We start from the raw sequence: 25,279 nt of genomic DNA on the forward strand, positions 1-25,279 counted from the left end.
CAGGGTTTATCTGCCCAGTGCTGCTGAGTGACTCTCCATGCACACTCAGCCTAGCAGGGCTCTATCCCACAACTCCTCCTTGCTCCAGGTCTCCTGAATTCTTCACTGCATTGGCACTATTGCAAACTGCCCCTTCTGGGCAGCAGGGCAGCAAACAAGGTTTGCTCTCCCTGCACGTGCAAAGCACACTCAGAGTGCCAAGGCAGTGTTATGGTAGTTATTTCATATCCTAATACATGTAGTTTTTTCTGGAGCAGCTTATGCATGATCTGATGCATCTTCAAAGAGTGTATCCCACATGTTTTCATGCAGATATGAGTGCTGGGCCTTTTATTTAGCTGCAAAATCAAGAGAATGAAGATTATAAACAATTATTGTTAATCCAGGCTAAAACTTGTGCCTGCCTCAGACACAAATTCACTTTGACATATACAGTATTAGACAGTCAAAGCAAATGTAGCTAATTTAATCAACCTCTCTAACTGAATTTTACTTTTAAAGTCTTTTTCTGGAAGACAGGAAAAACATAATTAGGGCAACATTCAGTAAACATGTTACATGAGGTATTAACAGGCCTTTGCGCAGCATCTTAGCTAAAAACCAGAATGATTAAAGCTGCCAGTACATACTTCTTGAGGGGTACCCTTAAGAATTCGGTACCCAGCCTCAAATACTAGTTGCTGGACACCTCCTGCACAAAAAAGACACCAGAGGGAAGATGAACAGTTGGTTAAAATAAACAATGCCACACAGCATGAACTAAAATGGAAAATAATGTCTGAGCCTCAAAATAGTTTTAACATATTTTTTGGGATGTGTCTTTCAACTCCCAACTACAGTGTACAGGTGTGTAAGAGTATAATGGTGCTCATCAAATCCCAGTCCTAACAAATCCAGAGAAAGTGGGAGCTCCTGGATTACTTTTACAATAATTTAAACAAGATATGGATTTAGCCCTTCATGTTAACCTTTTGTGCAGCACTACAGTTTCCTGGACCATCTTTCCACAGCAGCAAATGCAAATGCTCATGTAAATGGCTAAGGAAAAGAAATTATTACCTCAACTTACTCAGGAAAGGCTTTTTGTTGATTTATCTATAAAATTATTCTTTTTGTGAACAATAAAAATAAGCATTATGTGGAGAGTATTCCAGTATCCCATACAGAGAATGGATTGTAGCAACAGACAACAACATGCCAGCTGAATAGCTAAATCTGTCCCATCTAAGAGTCAGAGTAGCAAATCCTGTCTCTGTTAGTGTTTGGTCAACAACACAAAACAGTATGTTCTGCATTCTCATTTAAAGGTGAAATACAAACATGAAACAGGAGAAACAAAGGCCCAAGAATTTCTCTCCCTAAGCAATAGAAACCAGCAATTTCAAGATTTTTTTTTGTCCTTTCATAAGGATACAGAACCTTCACCATTCACCTTTAAGAATGTATTTTGTCTTCCATAATTGATTGTTGAATTAAATCATAGCATAATGTCCAAGACAAAAAACCAACATAACAGAAAACAAAATCAGCTTATGCTTTGCATAGAAAAATTCTGTTTATCTCTTAAAAAAGCTATAGGGAAGAAAAAGAGAGAGGTCTCACTTATTTTCACATGCAAATCCCACCTGTTATCAAGCTGTGTCTGCATTCAACACCTGCCTCTCACAGAACACACAAGGCTGGGCTCTGCCTGGGCATCCAGCTGATAACATGTACCAGAAAAGACAGCCTCAGCTGCTCTTTGCCTGTCAATGCATTCAGCAGTGGTGATGCTGTAGTAAAAGGATATGACCAGAGCCTTTGTCAGCCTGTATTTTTGTAGGGCCATTCTATATCTGGGACATTGAAAACAAAAATAGTGCTTAAGGGAAAAAAAAAAAAAAGTAATATCTGCAAAGTTGACATATCTCAATTGTTCAGCCTTGGAAAACAGCATTGGGTCAGGTTGGAACAACAGGAGAGATTTAGCAGGAACATGTGCTGTGCCAGCTCAGAGCAATTAATCTTTGCAATTGAATATGAGAACCAGGCAGGCACTCCTGAAACAACGCCCTTTAATCACCCAGCACCACATTCATTCCAGCCTTCTCTTGCGCTTGGTTCTGATGTCTGAGCCCTGCTGGTGCTGTTCCCTTTGCCCACCAGGCAGCTGTGTGAGGCTCTGGGCCCCAGCACAGCCCCAAACGCTGCCAGGATGAGTCAGTGCCGCAGGAGCACAGCCTCCACTCACTCCCTGAGTGCCAGCAAGCCCTGCCTCTGCTAATGCCAGCCGTGCAACCTTGACTGACACACGTACAGCACGGGCAGGAAAAGTTATGCAAATCCCTTCTGACTTCTGGACAGGATGGATGTTTGGGGAAACTGTTTCCCTAAACAGTCATCTGGGGTGTTTTCTGGGGGAGCCAGGAAAAACAACCCACCACTTTGTGAACCACCGTCATCACTGCCTTTTGCCTCACTGAGAAGCTGTGCCAAACTCAGGAGCTGCTGCCCTCTTCCTAGATCCTGTTTCCGTCCCAGCCTGTATTTTTAGTTACATAAATTATCCCACTGTCTGACCCTGGAGCTTGTGATATAGGAAATGAAGCAGAGCACGAATTTTCCTAACTAAAAGAGCTAACCTGACTCCAACTATTTAAAGTACTGGTCCCTAATGATTTGCGCTGCAGTGGGCCACACAAATACTTGCAGAGGGAAGCAGCTAATCCTCACCAAGCCCTTCTCCCTGCTCTGACCAAGTGCACATCTGTTACACCACCAATGGTAGAATCACACCCCTTAGCCTGGTACCCTTGTGTAGCACAGAGAAGGCTGGATTTTCAGTCCAGAAACTGTACCCACTGTCCACATTACCCATGGAAAGTCATCTCTTCCATTCTGCCCAACTAGAAAAAACTGAAACATGTTAGAAATAAATCATCAGCTACTAAAGGTAAAATGGAAGCAATAAGGAAGAACATGTGGAGAGAATGAAGAGACTACAAAATAGATTGACCCAGTTTCTGAATTCAACAGAGAAAAAAAAACAGGAATGTGCCTAACAAGCACTGCAGGAAATCTCAGAGACTACAGTAACCAAAAACCTGTGAATACAGGAGCAACTGTAGAAAAACTATTCTTAGGTTATTCATTTCTTTTGTTTAGAATGATGCTGAACAGTAGAACTTATACAGAGTAATTCAAAAGGGAAAAGGTAGAGGTGATAAATTAAAATTTCAAGAAAACTATAATTTTCAAAAAGTTACTGGGACAGCTCTTGAGACCTACCTCACACACGAAGATTGTTGCAAAGATTGCCCTGACAGCCCACAGCACCACTAGTTCCAGGTATACTTTCAAACATTTGAATTTCTTTTTTTTTTCCCCTGCTGTGCAAGTAAGTAAAATATCCCTAGTTTGGTTGGGTTTTATCTACATCAATTAGACACAGCCATATGCACTGTGTCTCTAAGTCACTCAGGGCACTGAGTTAGGTGTCAGCCTGATAGAAACCATCCTTGTGCCCAGCACATGTGTTGACAAATCCCAGCCAGTAGCCAAGCACCCCTCACACAGAGCCTGAGCTGCAGGAGGCTCATCAGCCACACCATGGTCTGTGACACTGCATGTGGAGAGTGAAAGGCAAACACACACTGCAGCTCAAAGCTACCCTGCTAGCATTCAAACTCTGAAATATCTGACTTGAATTCTCATCTTTTAGCATATTCTTGTACATTCAGCTCTACTCCCAACTAGATAAAAGCAGTTCCTAATTGAGCACTGGAAAGGGAACATGGAAAATGTTTGGCTCTGAGCTTTGCCATCCCTGGTGTTTCACACACTGCTGTAAGAGAGGTAAAATGTTAGTATCCTACTGCAATCATTGCCTTAAAAAAAAAAAAAAACGCAGTGCAGCTGTAGTAGCCTGCTGGGAAGATGAATGATTTAAGCAACACACAGGTCAGAGGCAATAATTTCACACAGTCACTCGCAGCACTCACACTTGAGCTTACCCTTGTTTTGGCATCAATTTTAGCTCCTCGATCAAGTAGGAGTTTGACCATATTTGCGTTTCCCCTTTTTGATGCAACATGCAACGGCGTGATATCATTCTGTGGAAGAAAAAAACATGAAAATAAACATGCATATGTCTGTCTTTTATTAATTCCATTTTTGGTTTGCTCACAGAATGAATTATGCCCAATTTGCTAAAGCATAATGCAATCTGATTCCCTGGGAGCATGAAAGCGAAGGGAAGTTGTGTTCAACCACACATGTGAATTACTGGCCTGATATCTCAATGTATACATGGTGAAAACAGAAGCCAAATTGTTGTTAGGGTTATAAGATTACATGATTGTGCCTCAGCTGACAACTTTGGCTTAAGGGTTGAATTTATACAATTTTACTGTATCCTAGCAATTTAATCCAGCTGTGGCTTTTTATGAGCCTGTAGTGATAAGGATTCATACCTCAATTTCACTGGTCTTGTAGAAGCCATACAAAAATAAACAAAACTATTGTATCTGTAGATCTCATACAAAAATGATGAGAGGCCAACATTACCTATTTCTGAACATTATCAGCCAACTCTGAAAGCCTGGCCAGCACCTTCATTTCAGTTCCACTAATTTTGCCTACTTAATTTGTTCCTCTAATGGATGTAGCACTGTGCATGAAGAGGGGCTGCAGAGAAGGGTGTGTGCTTCCCTGAGTGGTGCCTGGCAGGCCACCCAGGCAGGGATGCTCACATCGAGGACAGTTACATAACCAGCGCGTGTGTGCGCGCACAGGCACTTCTTTAACAAGATGCAGCCAGGACGTCTCTTCATGCTCTGATGAATCCTTTATCTCGTGGCGTATGAAGGCCACGTCCTGTATATATTTGATCATACGGAGTCAAATAAAAATAAAAAGGATCTAAACAGAGCACGCAGCTAGTGTATGCAGACAAACAGAATTGTAAAGGATGTGTTCCTGCATGTTCGGGGACAGCACAAAGAGCTGGCTGCACAAAACCAGGGGCCCTGGGACCCAGCAGGGAGCAGCACATGCACTGAGCATGTGTCCTGTGGCTGACTGCATCACAAAGGCAGCCTGAGCAGCTGGGGAGGGTACCTGTGTCTGACCTGGCTAACAGCGTTCAGCAGCACTCCCTCAGAACTGCAGGTGAGGGAGTGATAGAGAGCAGCACCAAGAAGAGATCCCCTCTCAGATGTGACAAGCTGACTCAGCCTGATCAAAACACCAAGTACCTCATGCAGTTGCTACATTCTCATTTACACAAAATTTCACTATGAAGGAAACTCACAGCTATTCGAAAGTACTAATTAATATTATCACAGAGGTAAAATGCATGTTAGCAAGGTTAAATGACAGAGATTCTTTCTACAATATTCATGATCATTAGAGTATTAGAGTGATGCTTCTTATTCCTTTAAAAAGCAAAGTAAAGCAAGAAGATGCTTAGCACATTAAACAGAAAGTGGAGCATATCTTTTCAGAGAGGTAAAATTATTTGATCACTTAAATTTCCTGTGAGCTGGCTTTGAAAAAAAAGAGTTTATTCTATTTGTCTGGGCATTGACACTGGATATAATATGGGGTTACTACATTACTGTAGCAGTCACAAAGGGGACAGAAAATAAAAGGAGAAAAACAATTATGTGGAGGTACTTTCTGCTTCTTCTCTCTTCCCTGGAGGAAAGATGTTACTGAGGTCATAAGGAGAGAGAGATGAACTCTACTTTCCTGGTGAAAAAAAATGGTAAAGGAAATAACTTCTATGTCTTCAAGTAAAGAGTACTGCAGGTAATTTAGATTAAAGAAACACCTTTCTCTACTTGATGTTGTTAAGAGGTAAAGAGGTTAACTCAGCCTAATAGATCCTAGTGCCCTGTTAATACATGAAAATAATTTAGTGGTAATAATTTACTGCCTCATACACAGGCAAGGAAGAAAAGTGTTTTCCAAGCATCAAGAAAAAAGTGGATGAGGAAGGGACACCATTACAAAAGGCAAGAAAAATACCTGTTAGAAGTCTGATTCTCATTCATCTCAACACTAAGCTAAATCTAGTGCAGCACAGGGGAGGGCATAACCACATAAGAATGTGCACTAATTATTTGCCAGTCAAAGCTCCTGTTGCCATAAATGAAGGAGACTTGATTCTAGAACAGAGGGATAAGTGCTGGCAATACACAGCAAAAAACTAAAAGAGATGACTTTCATTCAGCAATTAAGGGTTAGGTCACATTGTTTGCTTGCAACAGGGGAAAAAATTAAAAATATCCACTTTCATGTTCAAAACCAAGTCCCGTTTAAATGACATCAATATTTCTGGATGGCTACCAAAGCTATTAGGACAGCATATTTCGCTCCCAGCTTCTGACAGGGGCAATCATTCTGGCTGGAAATCTGGGGAAATTCTGCAGCACCAAATAAGGACTAAGCTAGAGAGCTAGCAATCCATCCTTACTCTATGTGATCACCTGTCTTTACAAAATACATAAATTTAATGGGTTTAGCATCTTGAAACCTGGAGTTACTTTTGGTTGAAAATAGGCAGCAAGTTCACATTACAAAGAGATGGAGGGAAAAAGGATGTGATTGCTCCAGAAAAATTTTGTAACACAACACACACCTCTTCCCTGAAATAATTAATAAAGCAGGAGAAATCAAGCAAATTAAACTCCATATGTACAGTGTAGTACATGTCCTTAGAGATGACCAAACAGCTCCTCTTTCCTAGGAAAGAGCACCTGTTCCCTTGGAAGGAGTTTGCAGTTTTGTTGTAGTTTACTAACCTGATCAGACAGTTCATTTAAAAAATCATGAGACAAAGGATTAAAACACTTTTAACTTTTTTCATCCTTAACATCTCAGGAAAACACTGTGAGGAAAAGAAAGGGAAAAAGAAAGCGGGCAAGTCTCAATTCAGAATTTAATTTTGCTGTTTAGCTATTTAAGCTTTTACTGGTAGCAAATAATTTGAAGTAATAATTCAGTTGGCTGAGATTTCTGACTCCAAACAGATGAAGAGGTGCATTATGTGAATGCTTGAATAATTGCACACTGATGTTCAGGCCAAGAAACTTGTCTTTGGTCAACATGGTGTTGCACCAAGTCTTAAAGAATCACAACTAGAAGTTTCATATGTATGGTCCTTCCCCATCTCTCATTTCACAATTAAAAACGTGGACTGAGAAGTGAAAAAACCTCAGACAACACCATCATTAATTTTTCTGATGACAAAACATAAAGCAAGGAACTCAAAATGGAGTTACTTGTACTTGTCACAAGAAACAAGAGATAAAAAAAGCTTCATAATGTGCGCAGATTTGGTGTTGTTTATTAACACTAAAACTGTGGTATCAGCAAAAAAAAATCCACCAAATGTAAGTTTCTGAATTCTTCAGTTTATCAACAGCATCTGCTGTCTTTTCAGTCTATTTTTATCTGTTTGATCTTCTATAAATTTCTCCCTTTGTTCTTAAGATAGAATAGTAAATGAGGAAATTTTTGAAGATGTTTTCCCACAGCAATAAAGGTGAAATGCCTTCCAAAATTTGCCATTAAAAGATGTGGTTCAGATCTAGAATTTCTGCTGGAGTGCTGCTTGCCCTTGCTGTTGAAATATCCAAGGCTGGGTAATATCTCAGGTAGACCCCTTGACACTGAGGTCCAATTTGTGAGTTAATAAATTCTACAGGGAATATGAAGCATCACTTGTGAAAAGAGCAAGCTTAAAACTATGCAAAAATCGCTCATGGGATTATCAACTAGAACAGCCTTTCCTCTCCTTCTTGGCAGATTTCCTGGGGCACGTGACCTGAAGTACCCTGGGACTGTACACAGCTCAAAATGCCATGGATTAGGTGTGTGCAACTTTTTCTACACTTCACAACATTGTGGATGGTGGTCTTCCCTTTGTCTCCATCCACTGCCTGCTTCAGCCCACCACCCCCTCACACAGGGCTCGTGCCTTCCTCCAGAGCCACACAACATCCACAAATATGATGGGTGAGGAGGGACCTGCTTTTACAGTCAGTGGCCCCTGCTTGTGCCTGATCAGAGGGAACACTGAGCCTTTCCAGCTGCAGCTCTCTACCTATAGCTTCGCAGGAAAACACAAAAACCTTTTGAGTTATCTTTTGTTTAGAAATGAGCCACCTGACATTTCCCAGCTGAAATAAGATCAGCTGCCCTCTGACACACAGCATTATCCATCACAGTTCACAACAGCAGTCATAATTGCTCCTTTTACTACAAATTAGCAACACAAATGTTTAGGAAGTCAAGAAAAAATAAGGGTTAAAATTGTCAGTGTGCAAAATAGACCTTATATGATTACACTTAAATGCATTTAGAAAACCAGGAACTCCCCCTGGGTTTCTGGTGTGCTACACTGTCCTGTGAGATTGCCTCTTTCCCCCAACACAGCTGGAGTCTTACAGGCATAAGGATGCTAATAATAACTGAGAAAATAAATGTCTCTACTTACAGCTTTATATTGGGCTCTGAAACACACCTTTAAAGGAAGGCACAAAACAAAGGGAAAACCTTTCCTGGTCATGTGCTGCATTAATTTGAACACTGACTGAGCAGCTGATCACATCAGGACTGTGAAGACTCGTTACCGGTCACATGGACTTGGTATTTCTTCTTGTTGAGAACTTACCTCCACCTCTGAGCTCTCCTCCCAGCCTCTCAGTGGAGTGCAGTTTTAATCAGAAAAATTACACTTATCTGATTTCAAATTTCACTTCCTCGATTTAAAACAAACCAGAACAGTTTTTACCAAAATGTTCAGATTAACTTGGAATTTATTAAGATAGTTCTCAATCCTCAACTGAGAGCAAAAATCTGAGAAGAGCTTAATATTGACACACAATGTGTAAGATAGAAGGTGAAAACAGCCAGACTGCTGTAACAGAAACTTCTTATACTGCAAAATCCTTCCAGTATTAGAGGTTATTAAGGAAAGAGCATAATACTGGAATTGTCAGCATCACCACTGCATTTTTATTACCACTATTACCAGATCCTGGAGGTATGGGAAGATTGTGGTGTGCATTTGGAGATTCTCATATGCAACTATGCACCAACACCAACATGTATGTTAAAACACTCAATATCCTCGCCCGCATTTTTTTGCAATTCAGAACTAGAGCTACAACAAAGAATCCCTGCAGAGAAAAGTCTTATATTCTAGTAGCAGTTACTGGGATCACTGAGGGTTGTATAGATGTTTCAGAAATTAAAGATAAAAATACACAATTAGATGCTTTCCAGGAAACCCTCAACAATGCAGTTTCCCAACTTTTTCCCCCCACTCCTTAACTGTAGTAAGCCTTATATTGTGCTATTTTAGTTCTTGTGTGCTTATATACTTAACTTTCTTCAGGGTTGAGATGTATAAAATGAATCCTAGAGAAAAGAAGGAAGACTATAGAAAGGGGTTCTTTTAGTAAGCTACTACTGGGGGAAAAAAAAGATGTTTTTCTCTTATGGCACTGTCACTTAGATATTGCCTGCTCTTTTTGATGGTCTAATGGAGTTCTGCTTCTCAGCCTCAGGGTCATCATTAATGCATGTTGTCCTCACACCACTCTCAAAATTACCAAATTCTTTCCTAACCTTCCAGCAAGCAAACTTTCTGCAAGCAAAGCCCACTCCCAGTGGAACTGAGACCTCTGGGTTAAGGACTGCTGTGTATCAGGAGGGCTTTTCCCAGGGCTGGATGCAGTTTTATGGCACAGTGATGAACTCCCATTTGCTTTGGCAAGAAAGATACAGGGAGAGGTCATCTTCACACAGAGGATTCCCTGGTTACCTCCATCTTCTGTCTTGCTCAAGCACAAAGTGGATGTGGGGGTCACAGAGGTTTCTTTCAGCTTTTGCTCTGGAAGATGCAGAGATTTTTATCCTTCCTTCATTTCTAACCACTGTATTCCTCAGAGACAGGTGGAGCTTCAAGGGCATTTCCTTACCTGAGCTAAACAGATCTTTCCACTGGTAGATCATCTCAGACAGAAGAATGCTATCTGAAGATGTGTGAACCCCCAAAATACAACTTTTACCTAAATAAAATTCCCAGTTTAATTAAAATTCTAAGTAAGACATCTGATACAGTTTGAATTAAAGGCACAAGTAGCTGACAAACAATAGTTTTGAAGTGACAAGAATTAGTTTTTCCTGTTGAAAAAATTGATAAAATAGATTCACTTACAGGTATCTGGCTACCTTTCAGTTCATAATTAGGATTCACCATACCTCTCCTTAGCACTGTCGGCTAAGAGAATGGTGCCTGGAGCTGTTGCAATGCTTCAAAGCCCAAGTAGTGATTACTTTAAAGTGTTCATCTGGCTATGAAAGGAGGCTGACTTCACCCTGTTACCCTTTATTCTCCTCCTCCACTTCTTTAGTCTCAGTGTGATTGTCTCCCAGTTAAGCAAGAGGGAAATACAGTAATGCAATGAAGTATTTGAAGTATTTTGGAGAAGCTGGACACATGATAATGTAATACAGAAAAAGGATGATGAGTAGTCATAAAATGCCTGTTACTCTGAAATGCACACCCTGCCAGTAATTGTGACAGATTTTCAGTTGAGTTTGAGCCCAAGAAGTCAAGCAATTTGAAATGATTGTTTTTCCTTTGCTACAAAATGTTTGGCAAACATCCAGCTGAATAAGGAGATTTTGTTTCACTTGGAATGAGGCTAGGATGGCTCCCAGAGCTGCCTCCCTGTTTATAGGCGGAACAAAGGGTATCACAAGCTGAATTATTTCGATCCATCCCAATGGAGAGTTTGCTGTGCCATGTTCCCTGCACTTGCAGCAAGGCAAGAGAAGAAAGCAGACACAGAAGTGCTAATGCAGCTCAGGGAAGAGCTGACATGACATCAGTCACTGGGCTGCAGGAGTACAAACCTGTAAAAGTAGGTACCTTTCCAACCCCCAGTCAGCAGGTACACAGGCTGGCAGGCACTGTGACACCTGTAAGAGCTCCTGGAGCTGTGCCTGTCTCCTGGCTGCAGTGAAAGAAGGGACCAAGGGAATATGTGACAGTGAGAGGCAGGCAGGTGTGTACTAGTGGGGCTGAGGGAGCAGCTGCTAATGAATGTCACTGGGGACATCATTTACTTACAGCACAGCACCAGTGCTCACCTCCTGCTCACACATTGAGAGCCATCAGCAAGTTCATCTTTTTCCTTTCCTTCGCTGCTGGAACCTCTTTCTTCCCTCAGGCCTCTTGGAAACATGCTGAAAACAGCAGCTGAGGAGATTCCTTTGCCACAGGCCTGCCCTCCTTTTTCTTACATCCTTTCACCAGCTCTTCATTTCACTTGCCCTTGGCCTTAGAGTTCTGCCTTCATCCTACACATCCATTCTCATTCCTCCACCTTTCCCCACTCTGACTACACTGATGGCGACAGATGGCTATTTGTCCTGCCCTCACACTTTTATCTTCACATTACCCTGGTCACACAAGCTTCTTTTGTTACCATAATCTTCTCTTTTTCAAACTTCTCCCCAGAATTTGTACTCTTCTGAAGAGTTTGAACATAAACTGAAAGATAAACAAGTAGTGTAAACTTGTATGTATTTAATAAGAACAAAGGAAAAATGCATGAAGTGCATTTGACACCCCATGTTAAAAGTTTACTCGTTGCACTTCTGAAAGCTACAGTACATATGGTAATATTTTATTTGGGTTACAGCCCTTCATATCTTTGCTCTGTTGCTCATCTCACATTGTCAGCAACTCCAATGAGGGCCTTTCCTGGAGAGAGAAGACAGCAGACTGTAGATAGCATTTACAGAAATTAAAACAAGAGGCAATGATGTGGCAATGAGCAGGCTGTACCTGTGGGTCATTTTTAGTACCTGTTTTGCAGTTTGGGTAATCAAGGATCAAGCAAGGGCTCTGCTGCTTGGTGTTGACAATTGCATGTGCTCTGTTAGCCTACAAATCCACTGCTCTGCCAGAACCTAATCCACCCTTCTGTGCAGCGCTTTCTTCCCCTGCAGTGAAATGCACTAAAGAACAAAATTCAACCCCATATTACTCTTATTTATGCTACAGTTCTTTCTGTCACAACAACTTCATCCAGATTTGCAACTGCCACGGAGATGAGCTCTCTCTCTCTGGATGCCCCCTCCCTGTATCACAAGCACAACCAAGTGTTCAGTGCTCCCTGAGTCACAGCCTCAGCCCACTGCTCTTCAGGCTGATGTCACTGCATCTGCACTTCCCTAGCTATCCCAGAACTCCATCTGCCTCTGATGATTACAACTAATGGGGGCAAAATTTGGACTGTCCTGATCTTGAAGAGGAGGCAAGAATGGCCTTATTACTCTGGATGTGCTCTCCACAAGTGCCCTCAATCCAAAACAAAGATGCTGAAGACTTATTATTTTATTAAAACAAGCATAGGCAGATGGTATTTAGTGCACTGGCACTAAATGCTGCTAATTACTAATGTAGGAGCATTGCTAATCCTAATCTTGTTTCTGAGTGGGAAAGAGTTGACCCAAGACCCCATTTGTCTTCCTTGCTTCTGTGGTTAGGGCTCATCAAATATACAATGCCAAAGCCTAGGATGGTGTGAAATGCCTTAATGCTCTAATTGGGTCAGTTAAAGGACTTGGAAACCAGAGGTCATTGTTATCAGTGAAAGCAAAGCAAGGGGTTTGCAACTCTTGTCATAAAACCTTTGCTGTATGTAAATATGTGCCTTAACACAGAAGCATTCATTTTTAGCTATACAAACTATCTAAAGTGGAATACTCCAAATTCACTTTTCCTTTTGTGCAAATGCTCTAAACAGTATTGTAGTACTTTTCCTCTTGCAAAAGTAATAGACATAACACAAGATCCAAATCTCAGAAGAGGGACTGCAGGATTATCCATGTGACATAACTCCCCTCATAAATATAATCTTGAATTTACATTGGGTTTTTTTGTTACTTTTTTCTAATTTAATTGAAAGATTGTTCTAGAACCTTATTAGTTATATTTATTATTCATTATTAAGCAACTGTTAATTAAATAACATTAATTATTAATATGTAATAGGAAATATCTCAATTTCTAGACAACATTTATTCATGGCAAATTTATGCCTACTTACTCTTACATCAGCATTTGCCTTCACTTTGAATGCCTCTTCTTCCCTTAATTTCATCTTCCTACTGTCCTGGGTCGCTACCACATCTCTTCCCTGGCTTTGTTTGGGTAAGGTTTGGTGAGCCAAAGCCTTGCACAGCCTTGATTAGTTTTATTTTGGGGTTTATTCATTTATTTGGTCTCATGCCTGGCACCACCATCTTTCCTTGCTCTTCATATTGTACGCCTATCCTTCATGCCGTATCCCTATTCATATATGTTTGGGTTTTCCCCCTACTCTTCCAACTCCCCTTTATTTTTTCTTGTCTTTCTTCTGCGTACATTATGGACTCCAAGGTCTCATTTCACTTTCTACTCATCCAGTTCCTCAGATTTCCTTTATGAATCACCTGGCTGTCATGCATGCAGTGAAAGCACAGATGCTTTATTCACCACTACACCTGATGTACACTGGAAGCAGCTGCACCGTGAGGAGAATTCAGCAGGGAGACATCACTCCTGCCATATGTTACAGCTACAGGTGGAAGCATTTGTGTCACTGGATCCCAGCCCACCTTTTGCAAGGCTGGAACTGAAAACAGCAGTTCCTTTTGCTGAAAGCAGAAGCTTTGGGAGGTGAGGTCTTGAGCTCAGGTTTGGTTCAGCAGCCCAGGGAAAGCCCCTTTACAGCAGATGGGAGCAGAACCAGCTCAGCCGGGTCAGGTCCCTTGGCTGGTAAGAGCGATGTGCCTCTCACACCCCTGTGCCAAAGGTGTTGCCACACAGTGACGAAGCAAATGAATCATAACTGACAAAACTCACCCTTGCAGTGAAGTCCACGGCAGCACCCCGATTTAACAGCAATGTGGCCACATTGATATTCCCATAGTGAGCAGCTATGTGGAGGGGAGTGAACCCACTCTGCAAAAAAACAAAAGACAACCAATAGATACTTTTTAAAAAATATCACGCTAGTACTCCACAATTCATAGCACATCACTGACAAAAGCTAGTAATAGGAGCCTGCTGCAAGTCACCACTCCAACTCCGTACTAGTTTTCACTCACTGATGTTCATTTATAGTATCTAAGAGAATCTAAATAAAATCCCATTGCTATGCAGGAGGCAAAAAAATTAACATAATTATTCTAGAAGAAAAGAAGTAGAATAAAACTTTCAGTTATTCCAGGAAAACAGTACTAAAACATTTGAATATTAAAGCAATGATCTGACTTTTATAAGAAATTAGCTTCTAACTAGAAAAATATAGTTATTGGTATTATGTCAATCTTGCAAGTTAAATCTCTTAGAGATTCTTTGCAGAAGTTCAAATACAAGACATTTAATGATATTTGCTAACTGATTTTTATAAATTCAAAGAAGATGCAAATGAAAATAACATCAAAGACCATTTTAAATTATTAATATAGGTTTTTTTTTCCAAGGGTTAGCACCATAAAGATCAGTCTCCCACTGTGGGCAATCACATTGGATTATGTTCAGACACCAAGAGTTACCACCCTAATTAAAAGACATCTTACTGATAAAATTACTTCAGTAACTGATTTTCATATTTAAGTAGCTTTACCACCTATTAAAATAATGCTAAAACATGCAGCAATTCCATCAGTCCTGCAAAGTATGAGACCTTATGGGAACTAGATGCATTTCTAAATTGTTAGCAAGCCATGCTAGCTGCCGCTGCCTTGCTTTGGGAGTTTTGCAGCTATAAAACCACTCTCAGATCATTCTATTTGCTGACACTATCAAGGTAAGTGTCATGCAGAAGCCTAGAATCAGATCTGGATGCACAACATGACAGGGTTGTCTGCAGCTCTTAAAACATCTGATAAATATATGCTCCATGAGAATCCCTGAAAACTCCATCTCATGTAATACGGCCCTTTTATGATGGCAGTCAGTTCCCAAGAATGCTTCACTCTTACTTTTAAACCCTAGTTTCAGCTGCAGAAAGCCCTGGTCTCTAAACTACAGTGTTCTCTAGCACATGCTACTTGATTTAATCTAAAGCAGGTGTCTACCCTATAATATGCGATGCAGACAGGAGGGAGAAATGATGCAGCAGCACTAAGTCATGGAGGAGTGATGATGCATATATATATTTATATATACCTCTGTTGTTCTATTCACCATCATCTAGGTTAACACATTTGGAAGCAAAAAGGGGGAAAAAATGAACGGTTAGTCCACCACTGGTGACATGGATGCGGAAAGCTTCATGATGGCTGTGTGGCATGGCAGCTTGCATGGCAGCATGCCTGGCACACACGGGAAGCTCCACAGGGTGGAAGCCGAATGAGCGAGTACTTTGAGTGCTAATTGTTACATGTTTACCAAAGTTCTCCAAGTAGCAATTGCACAGACAACTGAGCAAATGACAACCGTACAGTACCTACAGCTCACCACTGCTATCAAGAGTGGCTTTCATTTCCAAGAGAATAATTCAAATAATATTTTGTTTATTATTTTCCATTTGCAAGGTTTCTACAAGAGAAATTAACCCTGATTTAAACAGAAAGGGAATGGGGGAGAAAGAGGAAAAGGAGGCAAATCAAACGTTATTCTTTATCAAGTGTTAGAGGAGAAAGCTCTGTGTAACTGCAGCGAAACGGTTCACACAGAGGGAGATCTCCCCTGGATGTGGTCAGCACCTGATAGCATCAAACCTTCTTGCTTTTCCCAACTGACCTTTGACTCCACGTCAGCATTGTGGTCGTTCTGCAGGAGCAGAGCCGCTGCCTTCGTGTCGTCCTTGCGAGCCGCGATGTGAAGGGCAGGAAGGCGGACTTTTCCCTTTGTGTCATTTTCCAGCAGCAGGGAAACCACCTGGTCATGGCCTTGCTGCAAAGCTACTGCCAAAGGTGTGAAACCATCCTGCAACACACAACGGGCACCGTCAACACGTGCTCCAAACCTTCCACAGGGTGGGAAGGGGAAGCGAAGAGTTCTCAGCATTATGAACAGAGCTGGTCCAAAGTCAACCAACTGTAACATGGTGCAAGTTAAAAGTACCCTGCAATGACCTTGAAATTGGAATAAAGTGCTGGTGAACAATGTTCTGAATACTCAAAGCACCTTTCTGGCACTCCAGACACAACATAAAATTATAAGACACAAATGACTGAGACTCGAGGGAAAAAAAGTATGAAATTACTCACAAATTTACAGTTAATTATACATGCACTTATGTGAGTGCTTAATTATATAAAAAGGTATAAAAAGCCAGAAGATTAAAATTACAATTGCTAATGATGTCTCAATAGTAAATGATCATCCATTCCTTACAGATTATAATCTACATTTTTATTATTTTTTTAAAAACCCAAATAACTAAACAAACCAAAACAATGAGCTCTATCCTCTAACATATTTTATATATAGATTTAAAATATAATAATTGATCAAGAATACCACATTCTCCTAATGTAGTGATGTTCTACTACAATTTTCCTTTATGAAAATTTATATAATTTGATAGACAATCCTCTCTCAAAAAGAAGTTACTTCCTTTCAGATTTGCTAATAACCAAATTGGTGGAGAATAAAAAATCTGAAAAATAGAAGGTTTTTATTTAACAGATTTTAGAGTAGATTCTTCAAACACAGAAAAAAAGTACAGACTAGGATTTATAAGTTTATGTTTTCATTTTGATTCTATCCTATGGATTCTTGGAAAACTAAAGAATGAAGGAGTTGTCATTTACATTCTGCTCCATCCCAAAAATCTGTCATTGCAACCCAGGAGCACATCCAGCTTTGCCCAAGATAATACCATAAATCATTTTAAAAATCCCAAAGGCAAACTACTTGGGCTATTTATTTATTCAGTTTGTCTCCTGAGGAATATATCTAAAGCCTGTATCACCAAGCCTCATTGCAGCTTAGCAAGCAAACATGTTCTTTCACTTTTCAACTATTGCTATCATGGTGAAACTGTGTAACTGTGAAATAAAAGTGCAGCAATGACAGGGAAAAAGGTAGATCCACACTTTATGTCAACACTGCAAAGTTAAAGTGTTAACTTTTAAGTTTTGGAATGGAAAGTAATGTTTTTAATATGGAATTTCTCTCTCTAGCTTCAAAACAAAGAACACCTCAATCTAGGATGAGAAACAGGAGGGGTCCTGAAAAAGAGAGCTTTATCACAATTTTTGAGGGGAAGAAAATCCAAGAAAATCCTGGAAATTCCTGGGCCCTAACAAGCAATTCCCACCACAACCTCCCCACCCCATTAGTCATTTAACCAGGTCTTCCTGCTGCCTGCAGCTCCTCATCCTCTAGCAAGGGCAGGGCACTGGGCTGCAGTCCTGGGGTGAAACAGCTACAGGAGCATGGGGTGAGAAAGATGCTCTGCAGCCTGAAGGCCAAAAAACCTTCCTGAGTGTCCCCATGAGAGGGCTCTGGCAATATTGCTGTACTGTACATGGAGAAATGGGGGGTCTTGCCTGAAGAAACCCTGGAGACCTTGGCTTCCTGCTTTATTTACACATCAGAAAATTCATCCACTTCACAGAAAAATGGTGTAAACACCCACAACATCTTTTCTTGTAGGGAAATAGAATCGACTATTTTCCTTTAATTAGATTAAAACACCATTATTAAATAGTTACTTTTAAAGAATATTTAGCTAAGTGGCAATCGTAGTTTAAAAAGTTTTGGCACGTAGAATGACAAAAAGAAATCAGATTTATGAGAAAACTTGCACCAAGAGAAAATAAGAAAGAGCCTATAAGCAACTATATCCAACAAGGAATGCAATGAAGGTGCCACTTTTGTAGTCTGCTATCTTCAAAGGAATTCTGCATGGATAAAATTAGATTGCATTTTATCATCAAGCTGTGATGGAAAAAAGCTCAACATATACTGACATACAATGCTCAAGGGAAAAACAATACCAAACAAAAAACCAAAAAAAACCCCAAAAAACCAAAAACAAACAAAAGAAACCACTCCCCCACCCCCTCCCAACAAGCCTTCAAATTTTTTAAAAAAAAAATCTCTTTTCAGAAAATTATACCATGGCAAGAGTATTTTCAGAATTCAGAACCTATTCTACATCTCTAGGAGTTCCATGTCTTCTTTCCTTCCAAGTTTTTACAAAGAAATAGAAATATGTGCTTTGAAAACTAATTTTCAATTAATTTTCCATATGTAAAGTATTTTATTTTGATATTTCTTGACTTTCATATCCTTGAGTATTTCCAGAAAGTGGTTCTGTCGCACATTTCTAGTTGTAACTAACTTCTAGTGGTTTTGGAAGCACTATTTTTAGCGATTCATTTTTCACAGGGGAGCAAGGAATAAGATTTTCTTTCTGCACCATTATTCAGTGATACCCATGAGGTATGGCAGCAATAAACTAATTGTGCATTTCATATTATTCAAAAACTTGGCCTTTTTCAAATACAGTAATTTCACGAATACAAGCCGCACCAATTTGACCAAAATTTTGGTGGAAACCCGGAAGTGCGGCTAATATTCCGGGGCGGCTAATACATTAACAAAATTCTAAAAGCTGCCAACACGGAAGTGAGAGCCCGCGGCAGCCCCAAGCCAAGCTGGAGCCCGGCCGGCCCCGGCAGAGGTGGGAAAGCCTGGCAGAGGCGGGGCCAGCAGTGTGGGGGGCGGGCGGCAGAGCCTGAGCCAGCAGGGCGGGGGAGCCCGGGAGAACTGGGGCTAGCAGTGCAGGGGAGCATGGCAGAAGCAGGAAGGCCGGCGGGTGGGGCTGCCTGGCAGCGGGGGAAGCCCAGCAGAATCGGGGCCAGCAGCGTGGGGGAGCCCGGCGGTGCGGGGGCCTGCAGTGCTGGCCAGGGCGAGGAAACGCGGCGGCGGTGCAGACGGGAGGGGGCGGCCGGCGAGCCTGGTGGCGGCGGCGGCAGCCCTGCCGGCGGGGCGAGCGAAAGCGGCGCTCGCGAAAGCGCCGCTTGGCGAGCGAAAGCGCCGCTGCTCGCGAAAGCGCCGCTCGCAAAAGCGCCGCCGCTCGCGAAAGCGCCGCCAGCGAAAGCGCCGCTCGCAAAAGCGCCGCCGCTCGCGAAAGCGCCGCCGCTCGCGAAAGCAGCGCGGGGCGGGCGCGGCGCTCGCGAGGCGCAGCGCGGGGCGAGCGAAAGCGGCAGCGGGGCGAGCGAAAGCGGCAGCGGGGCGAGCGAAAGCGGCAGCGGGGCGGGCGGCGAGCCCGGCGGTGGCAGCCCAGGCAGCCGGGCGAGCGAACGCGGCAGCGGGGCGGTGCTGACGGGAGAGGGGGGCCAGCGAGCCCGGCGGCGGCGGCAGCACCACCCGGCCAGCCCCGCCGAGCCGTGGCGCTGAGCTGGGCCACCCGGCCCCGTTGGCAACCATGAGCGGGCCGAGCCTGCCTGGCCCCGCCCCGAGCCAGTAAAGCCCGCTATGCCGCGATCCTGTTACTAATTGGCCAATTTGTGAAAGCTGCGCACGGATTCTCGCGACGAACGAAAGTGCGGCTAATATTCGGGGTGCGGCTTATCTATTGACAAAGACAGCAACATTGTCGAGGCACCGGGGGTGCGGCTTATAATCCGTGCGGCTTGTATTCGTGAAACTACTGTAAGCATTATTTCCTTCAAGGAAACAGTACAGGTAGAGCAATTAGAATTCAATAAATATGAAAGAGAGCACATACTGAAGTACGTTTCTATATTTTGGTAGCAAAATCTTGGTAATAAGACAACTGAAAATTCACCAGATTCAACATCTTTCTCAATGCCATACATTTACAACTATTAATATGTTATTTATTTTCCTCACAGGTTGTCTTATTTGAGTTAGAATTATTTTTTAATTTGAGTTAGAATTGCTTTTTAAAGAAAGAAATATGAAGTGTTCTTCTAGAAAGATCACAGAACACCTTCAAGGATGGATCTTTCTGTCAGCTTGAAATTCTCCCTGAAGCACCAGGTGGGGCAAGTGGCTGCCACAGAGAGGGTACCAATACAGTAAGGAAGCAGTTCAGGAAATGCTCCAAGCCCAAGTAACCCTGGGTTTTCTCTGATATCCCAGGGCTGCTCCAAAGTACAGGGGAACAGTTGTTCTTGCCTTACGGTTGCCCCCCTTCTCATTGCTCACTATTTTTAATAAAAGCACAGAGAACTTTTATATTATACACACAGCTTCCCTGTGTGAGCACTTTACCTGAAAAATTAGCAGTTATGACTAAGAACACATCTATATTTAGAACTGTCTCTAGTTAAATAATTTTTTTTAATTTTAGAAATGGCAAGAGATAGTTTAAATTGCTGAAAAGCCTGTAACTCTATTCATTAGCACACTTCACAGAGACAGCTTTTTATTAGTCTTTAAGATTGCATTAAAAGACTAGTTTGATATAAGTTGGCAGAAATCACTGCTGAAACACATTTTGCTTTGTTCATAAAGTGTCAAATTCAAACTTTTACCTCTGTGGCAAGGCTTTGACTGGCACCATTGTCAAGAAGAAACTTAACAACCTCCAGGTGGTTTTCTTGGGCTGCCATATATAATGGAGTGAAGCCATTCTGAAATATGAAAACAAGAGTGTAAACACCCCACAAACATTTTACACACAAAACAGATCTGTCAAATGAGGAAAGATTAGATGAAAAGCAAAAAAAACTTTTGGCTCACAGACGAGTTAATGGCGTGATCTGCACTGGCTTAAGTGAAGGTGGGAGAAGGGTAAAGGACACAGAAGAATCTTTCAGCTGACCAGATACAATTCCCACAGCTAAGTGAGAACAATTCCTGTCACATTTGTGATGAAGTTAAACTAAACATCAATCTGGATGATGATTTAGTGGCAATGAGTTATGATTCCTGATAGTTACAGCCACAGCACTGGAAATGCAAAAACGAGAAATACAATATAAGTCTGTGGTGAAAGCAAGAGCAGTGACTCTTCAGGGTAATCCACATTTTTTTCTCTTCTTTCCATTAGCTTTGACTTCTCTTTCACTTGTGCCAGCTACTTCTGCCTTCCATCTCCTCAAAGAGCTGCCTTCTGAGCACACTCTGCTTGTGGGCACCGAGCTACTTCATATTTCAGGCACCAGGAGATGTGAGGATCATTGGTTCTCAGCAGTTTGAGACAGAGGTTTATCAGTGTCTCCAACCACATTAGAGCATCTCTCAAATTATGCTTAAGTGACTGATTGCAATCAATGCAATGCAAGTATTAGAGGCTGCAGAGCTTAACTCATTCTTTGGTGGATGCCTTTCTCTTACAGTCAATGCTTTTGTCTTTGCACAAACCACAAACAGGTCACAGCCTGTAAAAAATTGAATTTTTTGGGATTAATATTAAGGCAATGTATTTTTTACCTTTTGTTCTAAGAATTTCAGAACTCTGTGCTACAATTACACAGGACACTGACCTAGATTTTGCAGAAAACCAGTGGGGCTGAAAACAGATGAGCGGAGAGGAGTATGGCCATATGCTTACATCAAAGGAAAAACACCAACATTCTGGAGAGATGTAGAGGGAGACCACAGCCTCAGACCTCAGACCTATGGCAGTGAAACTGGGCTGAGCTGTGTCAGAGACACCAGACTGTCCCAGCAGCAGGGCACAGGGGCAGGGCACACGTCCAGCACCCCGCACAGGGGACCTGAGGCCAAGCACGTGGCAGTGCTGGCAGCAGGGACAAAGAGGAGGTCACAACTAAGGACAGTAGGAAAAGAAACGGATGTTTGATCCAAGAGGAACAGTTACCATACAACCAAAATTCTACTCATTTAAAAAACAGAGGAGTCAGGAAGCACTTGCTAAGGTACCTCATATGTCACCAGTGAACAGCAGTCAGGTATTCATCCCTGCCATTTCATAGCATATTCTATATATTTACTAACTTAGCTGGAAACAAAGATTAATTTTTTAGTTTCAAGCATTTGCAATTAAAAAGGAAGCAGGAAACACTACCTAATTGTTAATTTCATGAAATAATTAATAAGCAAAAATTGTCAAAACCAAATATTATTAGCATTTGGAGGAAGAGCAAAATCTTTTCTCCTATGTTAAGTTTTTGTAGGGTTTTAAATATCTTTCCACCCCATACTTTACATTTGCTTCTCTCTTTAAAAAGGGGCTAGAATTGCCAGACAGGCACAAGTCTGGCATAGGCACCATTTGGTCTCAAATAGCAATAAATAGCCCTAAGATGAAATGTAAAATTCAGCCCAAGCACAAATTTATGGCTTGTTTTTTGGTTTTTTTACAGACAGGATGATTTAGTTAAAGAAGGCCTAACACTGCGACCGTCAGCGTGGAAGAGTTGTTACCTTCAAGGAAAAAGGAGGCAAAGCTCAAGTGAAGTTCAGTATCACAGACCAAGCTGGTCCAGGGCAATTTGGTAACAGAAAGCACCAGTGACCTCCTCAAAAGCTGGATCCCAGTTGGATGTCCCACTGCCTGGTACTGATGTGGAATGGCCAATAGATGTGTTACATGAGTGTTCCAAGTAAAAACATCAAAGGCATCCATAATGGGGCGGGGAAGAAATAAATCTTCTATTCTGATATGTTAGCAAAGTAAGAGTAACATGTGGCAAAACCTTAGGGTGTATGGACAATGGAGTTATATAAGATGTTTACACTTTCAGATTATTTTTAGTTTCGGGGATGAACACACAAGTTCTCAAACACAAGCGGGAAAGATCTTGTCAATCCTATCTTAATTTCTTTATCAGGAAAACCATAGTAAATATTTCTGCTTTGTTTTACTTCTTAATAGCCATGGGAGATTCTACCTAAAAATACTTTATGTTGTTGTTTTTCTCCTTAAAGTTAAGTTATGTGGTTCCTGGAACCAAATAGTGCTGTATCAAGCTAGTATAAGAGAATAAGAAAAAAGAACTGAGTCATTTATTTCTTTTGTTCGGGTGAAAAAAACATGAAATATAGACCACAAATAACTAACAATCTCAAAATAGATCTTGTTAAGCATTTTGTTCTTATTTGAAAGACCAGTAAAAAGCCCCACCCTCCTTCTATAAAATGTAATTCTTTTAACAAACATTTATTTTCATGCCCACACCTTTATAATACAGAAAAATGGTAATCTTGGGCCAGATGAAAAGACTGTCTCTCCTCTGGCACTGCCTGCCAGCCTCTGAGCAGAGAGAGCAGGAATGGGGTGGTATGCAAGACACCACTGACACAGCCACATGATTTTCAACAATCTGCAGTTTATGCATTTTTTGAGCCAGAATTTTTAGTTTTACTGCTTCTTTTGTAGCGCCAGCCCTGTTTTCTCTCATTTCAAATTCTCTATAATTGACCTAAGCATTTATTCAAAGGACTTGAACCAAACTTATAAACTCTGCATATGCCTGCAGTACCTCCTTGTACAAGGAAAGGGGATGGGCTCAGCCAAGCCTGAGACTGTGAATGATGTGAAACAGGATCCCTTTGAACACATCCTTTCCCACCCTCCTGTTCCACTGGTGTCTCTTCCAGCTCTAACAAGTAGCAGCTCATGGGACACCTAGGGCAGATCTGAGGTTGATCTCACTATCAACTCTGTTTTCAAGAGCCAACATGGTAAGATCTACCAAATACATTTGCTAATATCAGAGAAGAACAATTTAAATGTTAGCAAAGTTGTTGGTAGTAGCAAACAGGGACATATGGCTTTACCTGAGACTGTGCATTGACATTGGCCCGATTTGTAACCAACACTTTGACAACTTCTGCTTGTCCAGCGAGGGATGCTATGTGCAATGCTGTGTTTCCTTTCTGGAATTAGAGACAGTGACATTTGAAAAGAGTACAAAACCTGAGCTTGAATACATAACAACCCAATCAAGAACTTCTTCCATTTTAGAATACAGCTTTTCTTGCTGAATGCTTCTAATGGGTATGTTATTTTAGAAGACATGTCATGGACAGAAACCAAAACAGGAATCTCCAGTTTGTTCAGTAAATCTCCTCCCTAGCAATCTCTGACATTTACTATCACCTACTATAAGTGTTTATATTAAACAATTATTGAGACACCGAGCAGTGGAAAATGGGCAATTACTGCTGCAGCAGTCAATCACTTGGTCAACACTCCATGCCCATGGCCAGCAGTGTGAAAAAGGGAACAACCAGATAGGCCTGACTGACCTTTGTGGCTGCATCCACGCTGGCACCTCGCTGGATCAGCTCAGAGACAACTTCTACGTGCCCTTCTTTGGAAGCGAGATGGAGAGCATTCAACCCATTCTGATTTAAAGAAAGGGAGGGGGAAAAGAAAAGCAATTAGAAGGATTATCAAGTGTTTTCCAGCTTACCAAGCATATGAGGATACAAATTACTATTATTCCACTGAGAGAACTGCTTACAAAAACTACACTTAGGTAAACTTTACAAGAACTACATTATAAGGACAAAGTAAGAATTAAATCAAGATATACTGTCTCTGGGATCTTGAATTCTGTGTGTTGTTCCATGATCTAATGCAATACAAATGGAATGAAATATAAGGTAGCACATTCTCCAAGTGCAAGTGAAATGGTGTCTGGATAAAGGGTTTAAAAATAAATAAATATAGATATATATATATATAAATTGGATAAGACATGGATAAACATGGTTCATCAAAAAAACATGCAAGTTATCTTTGACATGAAGTGATAATATAATGAGAAATCTTAGAAATAGCAAGAAAGGTATTTATCCAGAAAATTTGACCAAAATATTCTTCAACCTGATTTGAAATGTTGATGTCCACTCCATTTTTTAAGTAGTCAAGAGCCTTTTCCAAGTTGCCAGCTCGAGCTGCTCTCAGGTAACTTGCATTTGTGTCAGACTACAAGAAAAAAAGAGAAGTCTCATTAGAAATTATGGCACAGTATAAAAACACATTTCGGTAACAAAGAAATTATTAATGATACAGCATACTGTACATCAGCTTAAGCAGACATGAAAGGATCCCAAAACACTTCATCAAATGTGGGTTGAATCCTGAGCAGGCAGCACGAGGCTCCACTTCACACACGAACATGAATTATGGAGCACTGCCTGGCACGCAAGGCCAGCAGCCAGGGACACATCTGGCACCCAGTGTGGCACACAGCCATGGGGAAGCTCAGGACTGGGCTGCAGGGAAACCACACTGCCCTTTCAAAGGTGCCACATCACTTTTAATGTCCAAGCTGAAAAGACTCAGCCAGTACTGTGAGAACTAATCTAAGGGATTAA

General features: G+C 41.4%; 1 protein-coding gene across 22 annotated transcripts in view; it reads right to left on the reverse strand.

Moving 5' to 3' along the window:
* The window catches only part of ANK3 (ankyrin 3), a 192,946-nt gene that overhangs the window by 113,777 nt on the left and 53,890 nt on the right, over nucleotides 1-25,279 (reverse strand). For 14 of the 22 annotated variants that reach the window (XM_033065796.2, XM_033065803.2, XM_033065800.2 and 11 more), the window contains exons 2-9: nucleotides 24,786-24,887; nucleotides 24,203-24,301; nucleotides 23,732-23,830; nucleotides 20,518-20,616; nucleotides 15,800-15,985; nucleotides 15,224-15,247; nucleotides 13,913-14,011; nucleotides 3,993-4,091 (exon numbers count right to left, since the gene is read on the reverse strand). In XM_033065796.2, coding sequence (XP_032921687.1) covers nucleotides 3,993-4,091; nucleotides 13,913-14,011; nucleotides 15,224-15,247; nucleotides 15,800-15,985; nucleotides 20,518-20,616; nucleotides 23,732-23,830; nucleotides 24,203-24,301; nucleotides 24,786-24,887 — 807 coding nt within the window. The remainder of the gene's footprint in view (nucleotides 1-3,992; nucleotides 4,092-13,912; nucleotides 14,012-15,223; nucleotides 15,248-15,799; nucleotides 15,986-20,517; nucleotides 20,617-23,731; nucleotides 23,831-24,202; nucleotides 24,302-24,785; nucleotides 24,888-25,279) is intronic. The other 8 variants (XM_033065799.2, XM_033065804.2, XM_033065801.2 and 5 more) reach the window with 1 other exon arrangement.

This window comes from Catharus ustulatus, chromosome 8, assembly GCF_009819885.2.
Source record: "Catharus ustulatus isolate bCatUst1 chromosome 8, bCatUst1.pri.v2, whole genome shotgun sequence".
In the NCBI taxonomy this organism is placed as follows: Eukaryota; Metazoa; Chordata; class Aves; order Passeriformes; family Turdidae; genus Catharus; species Catharus ustulatus.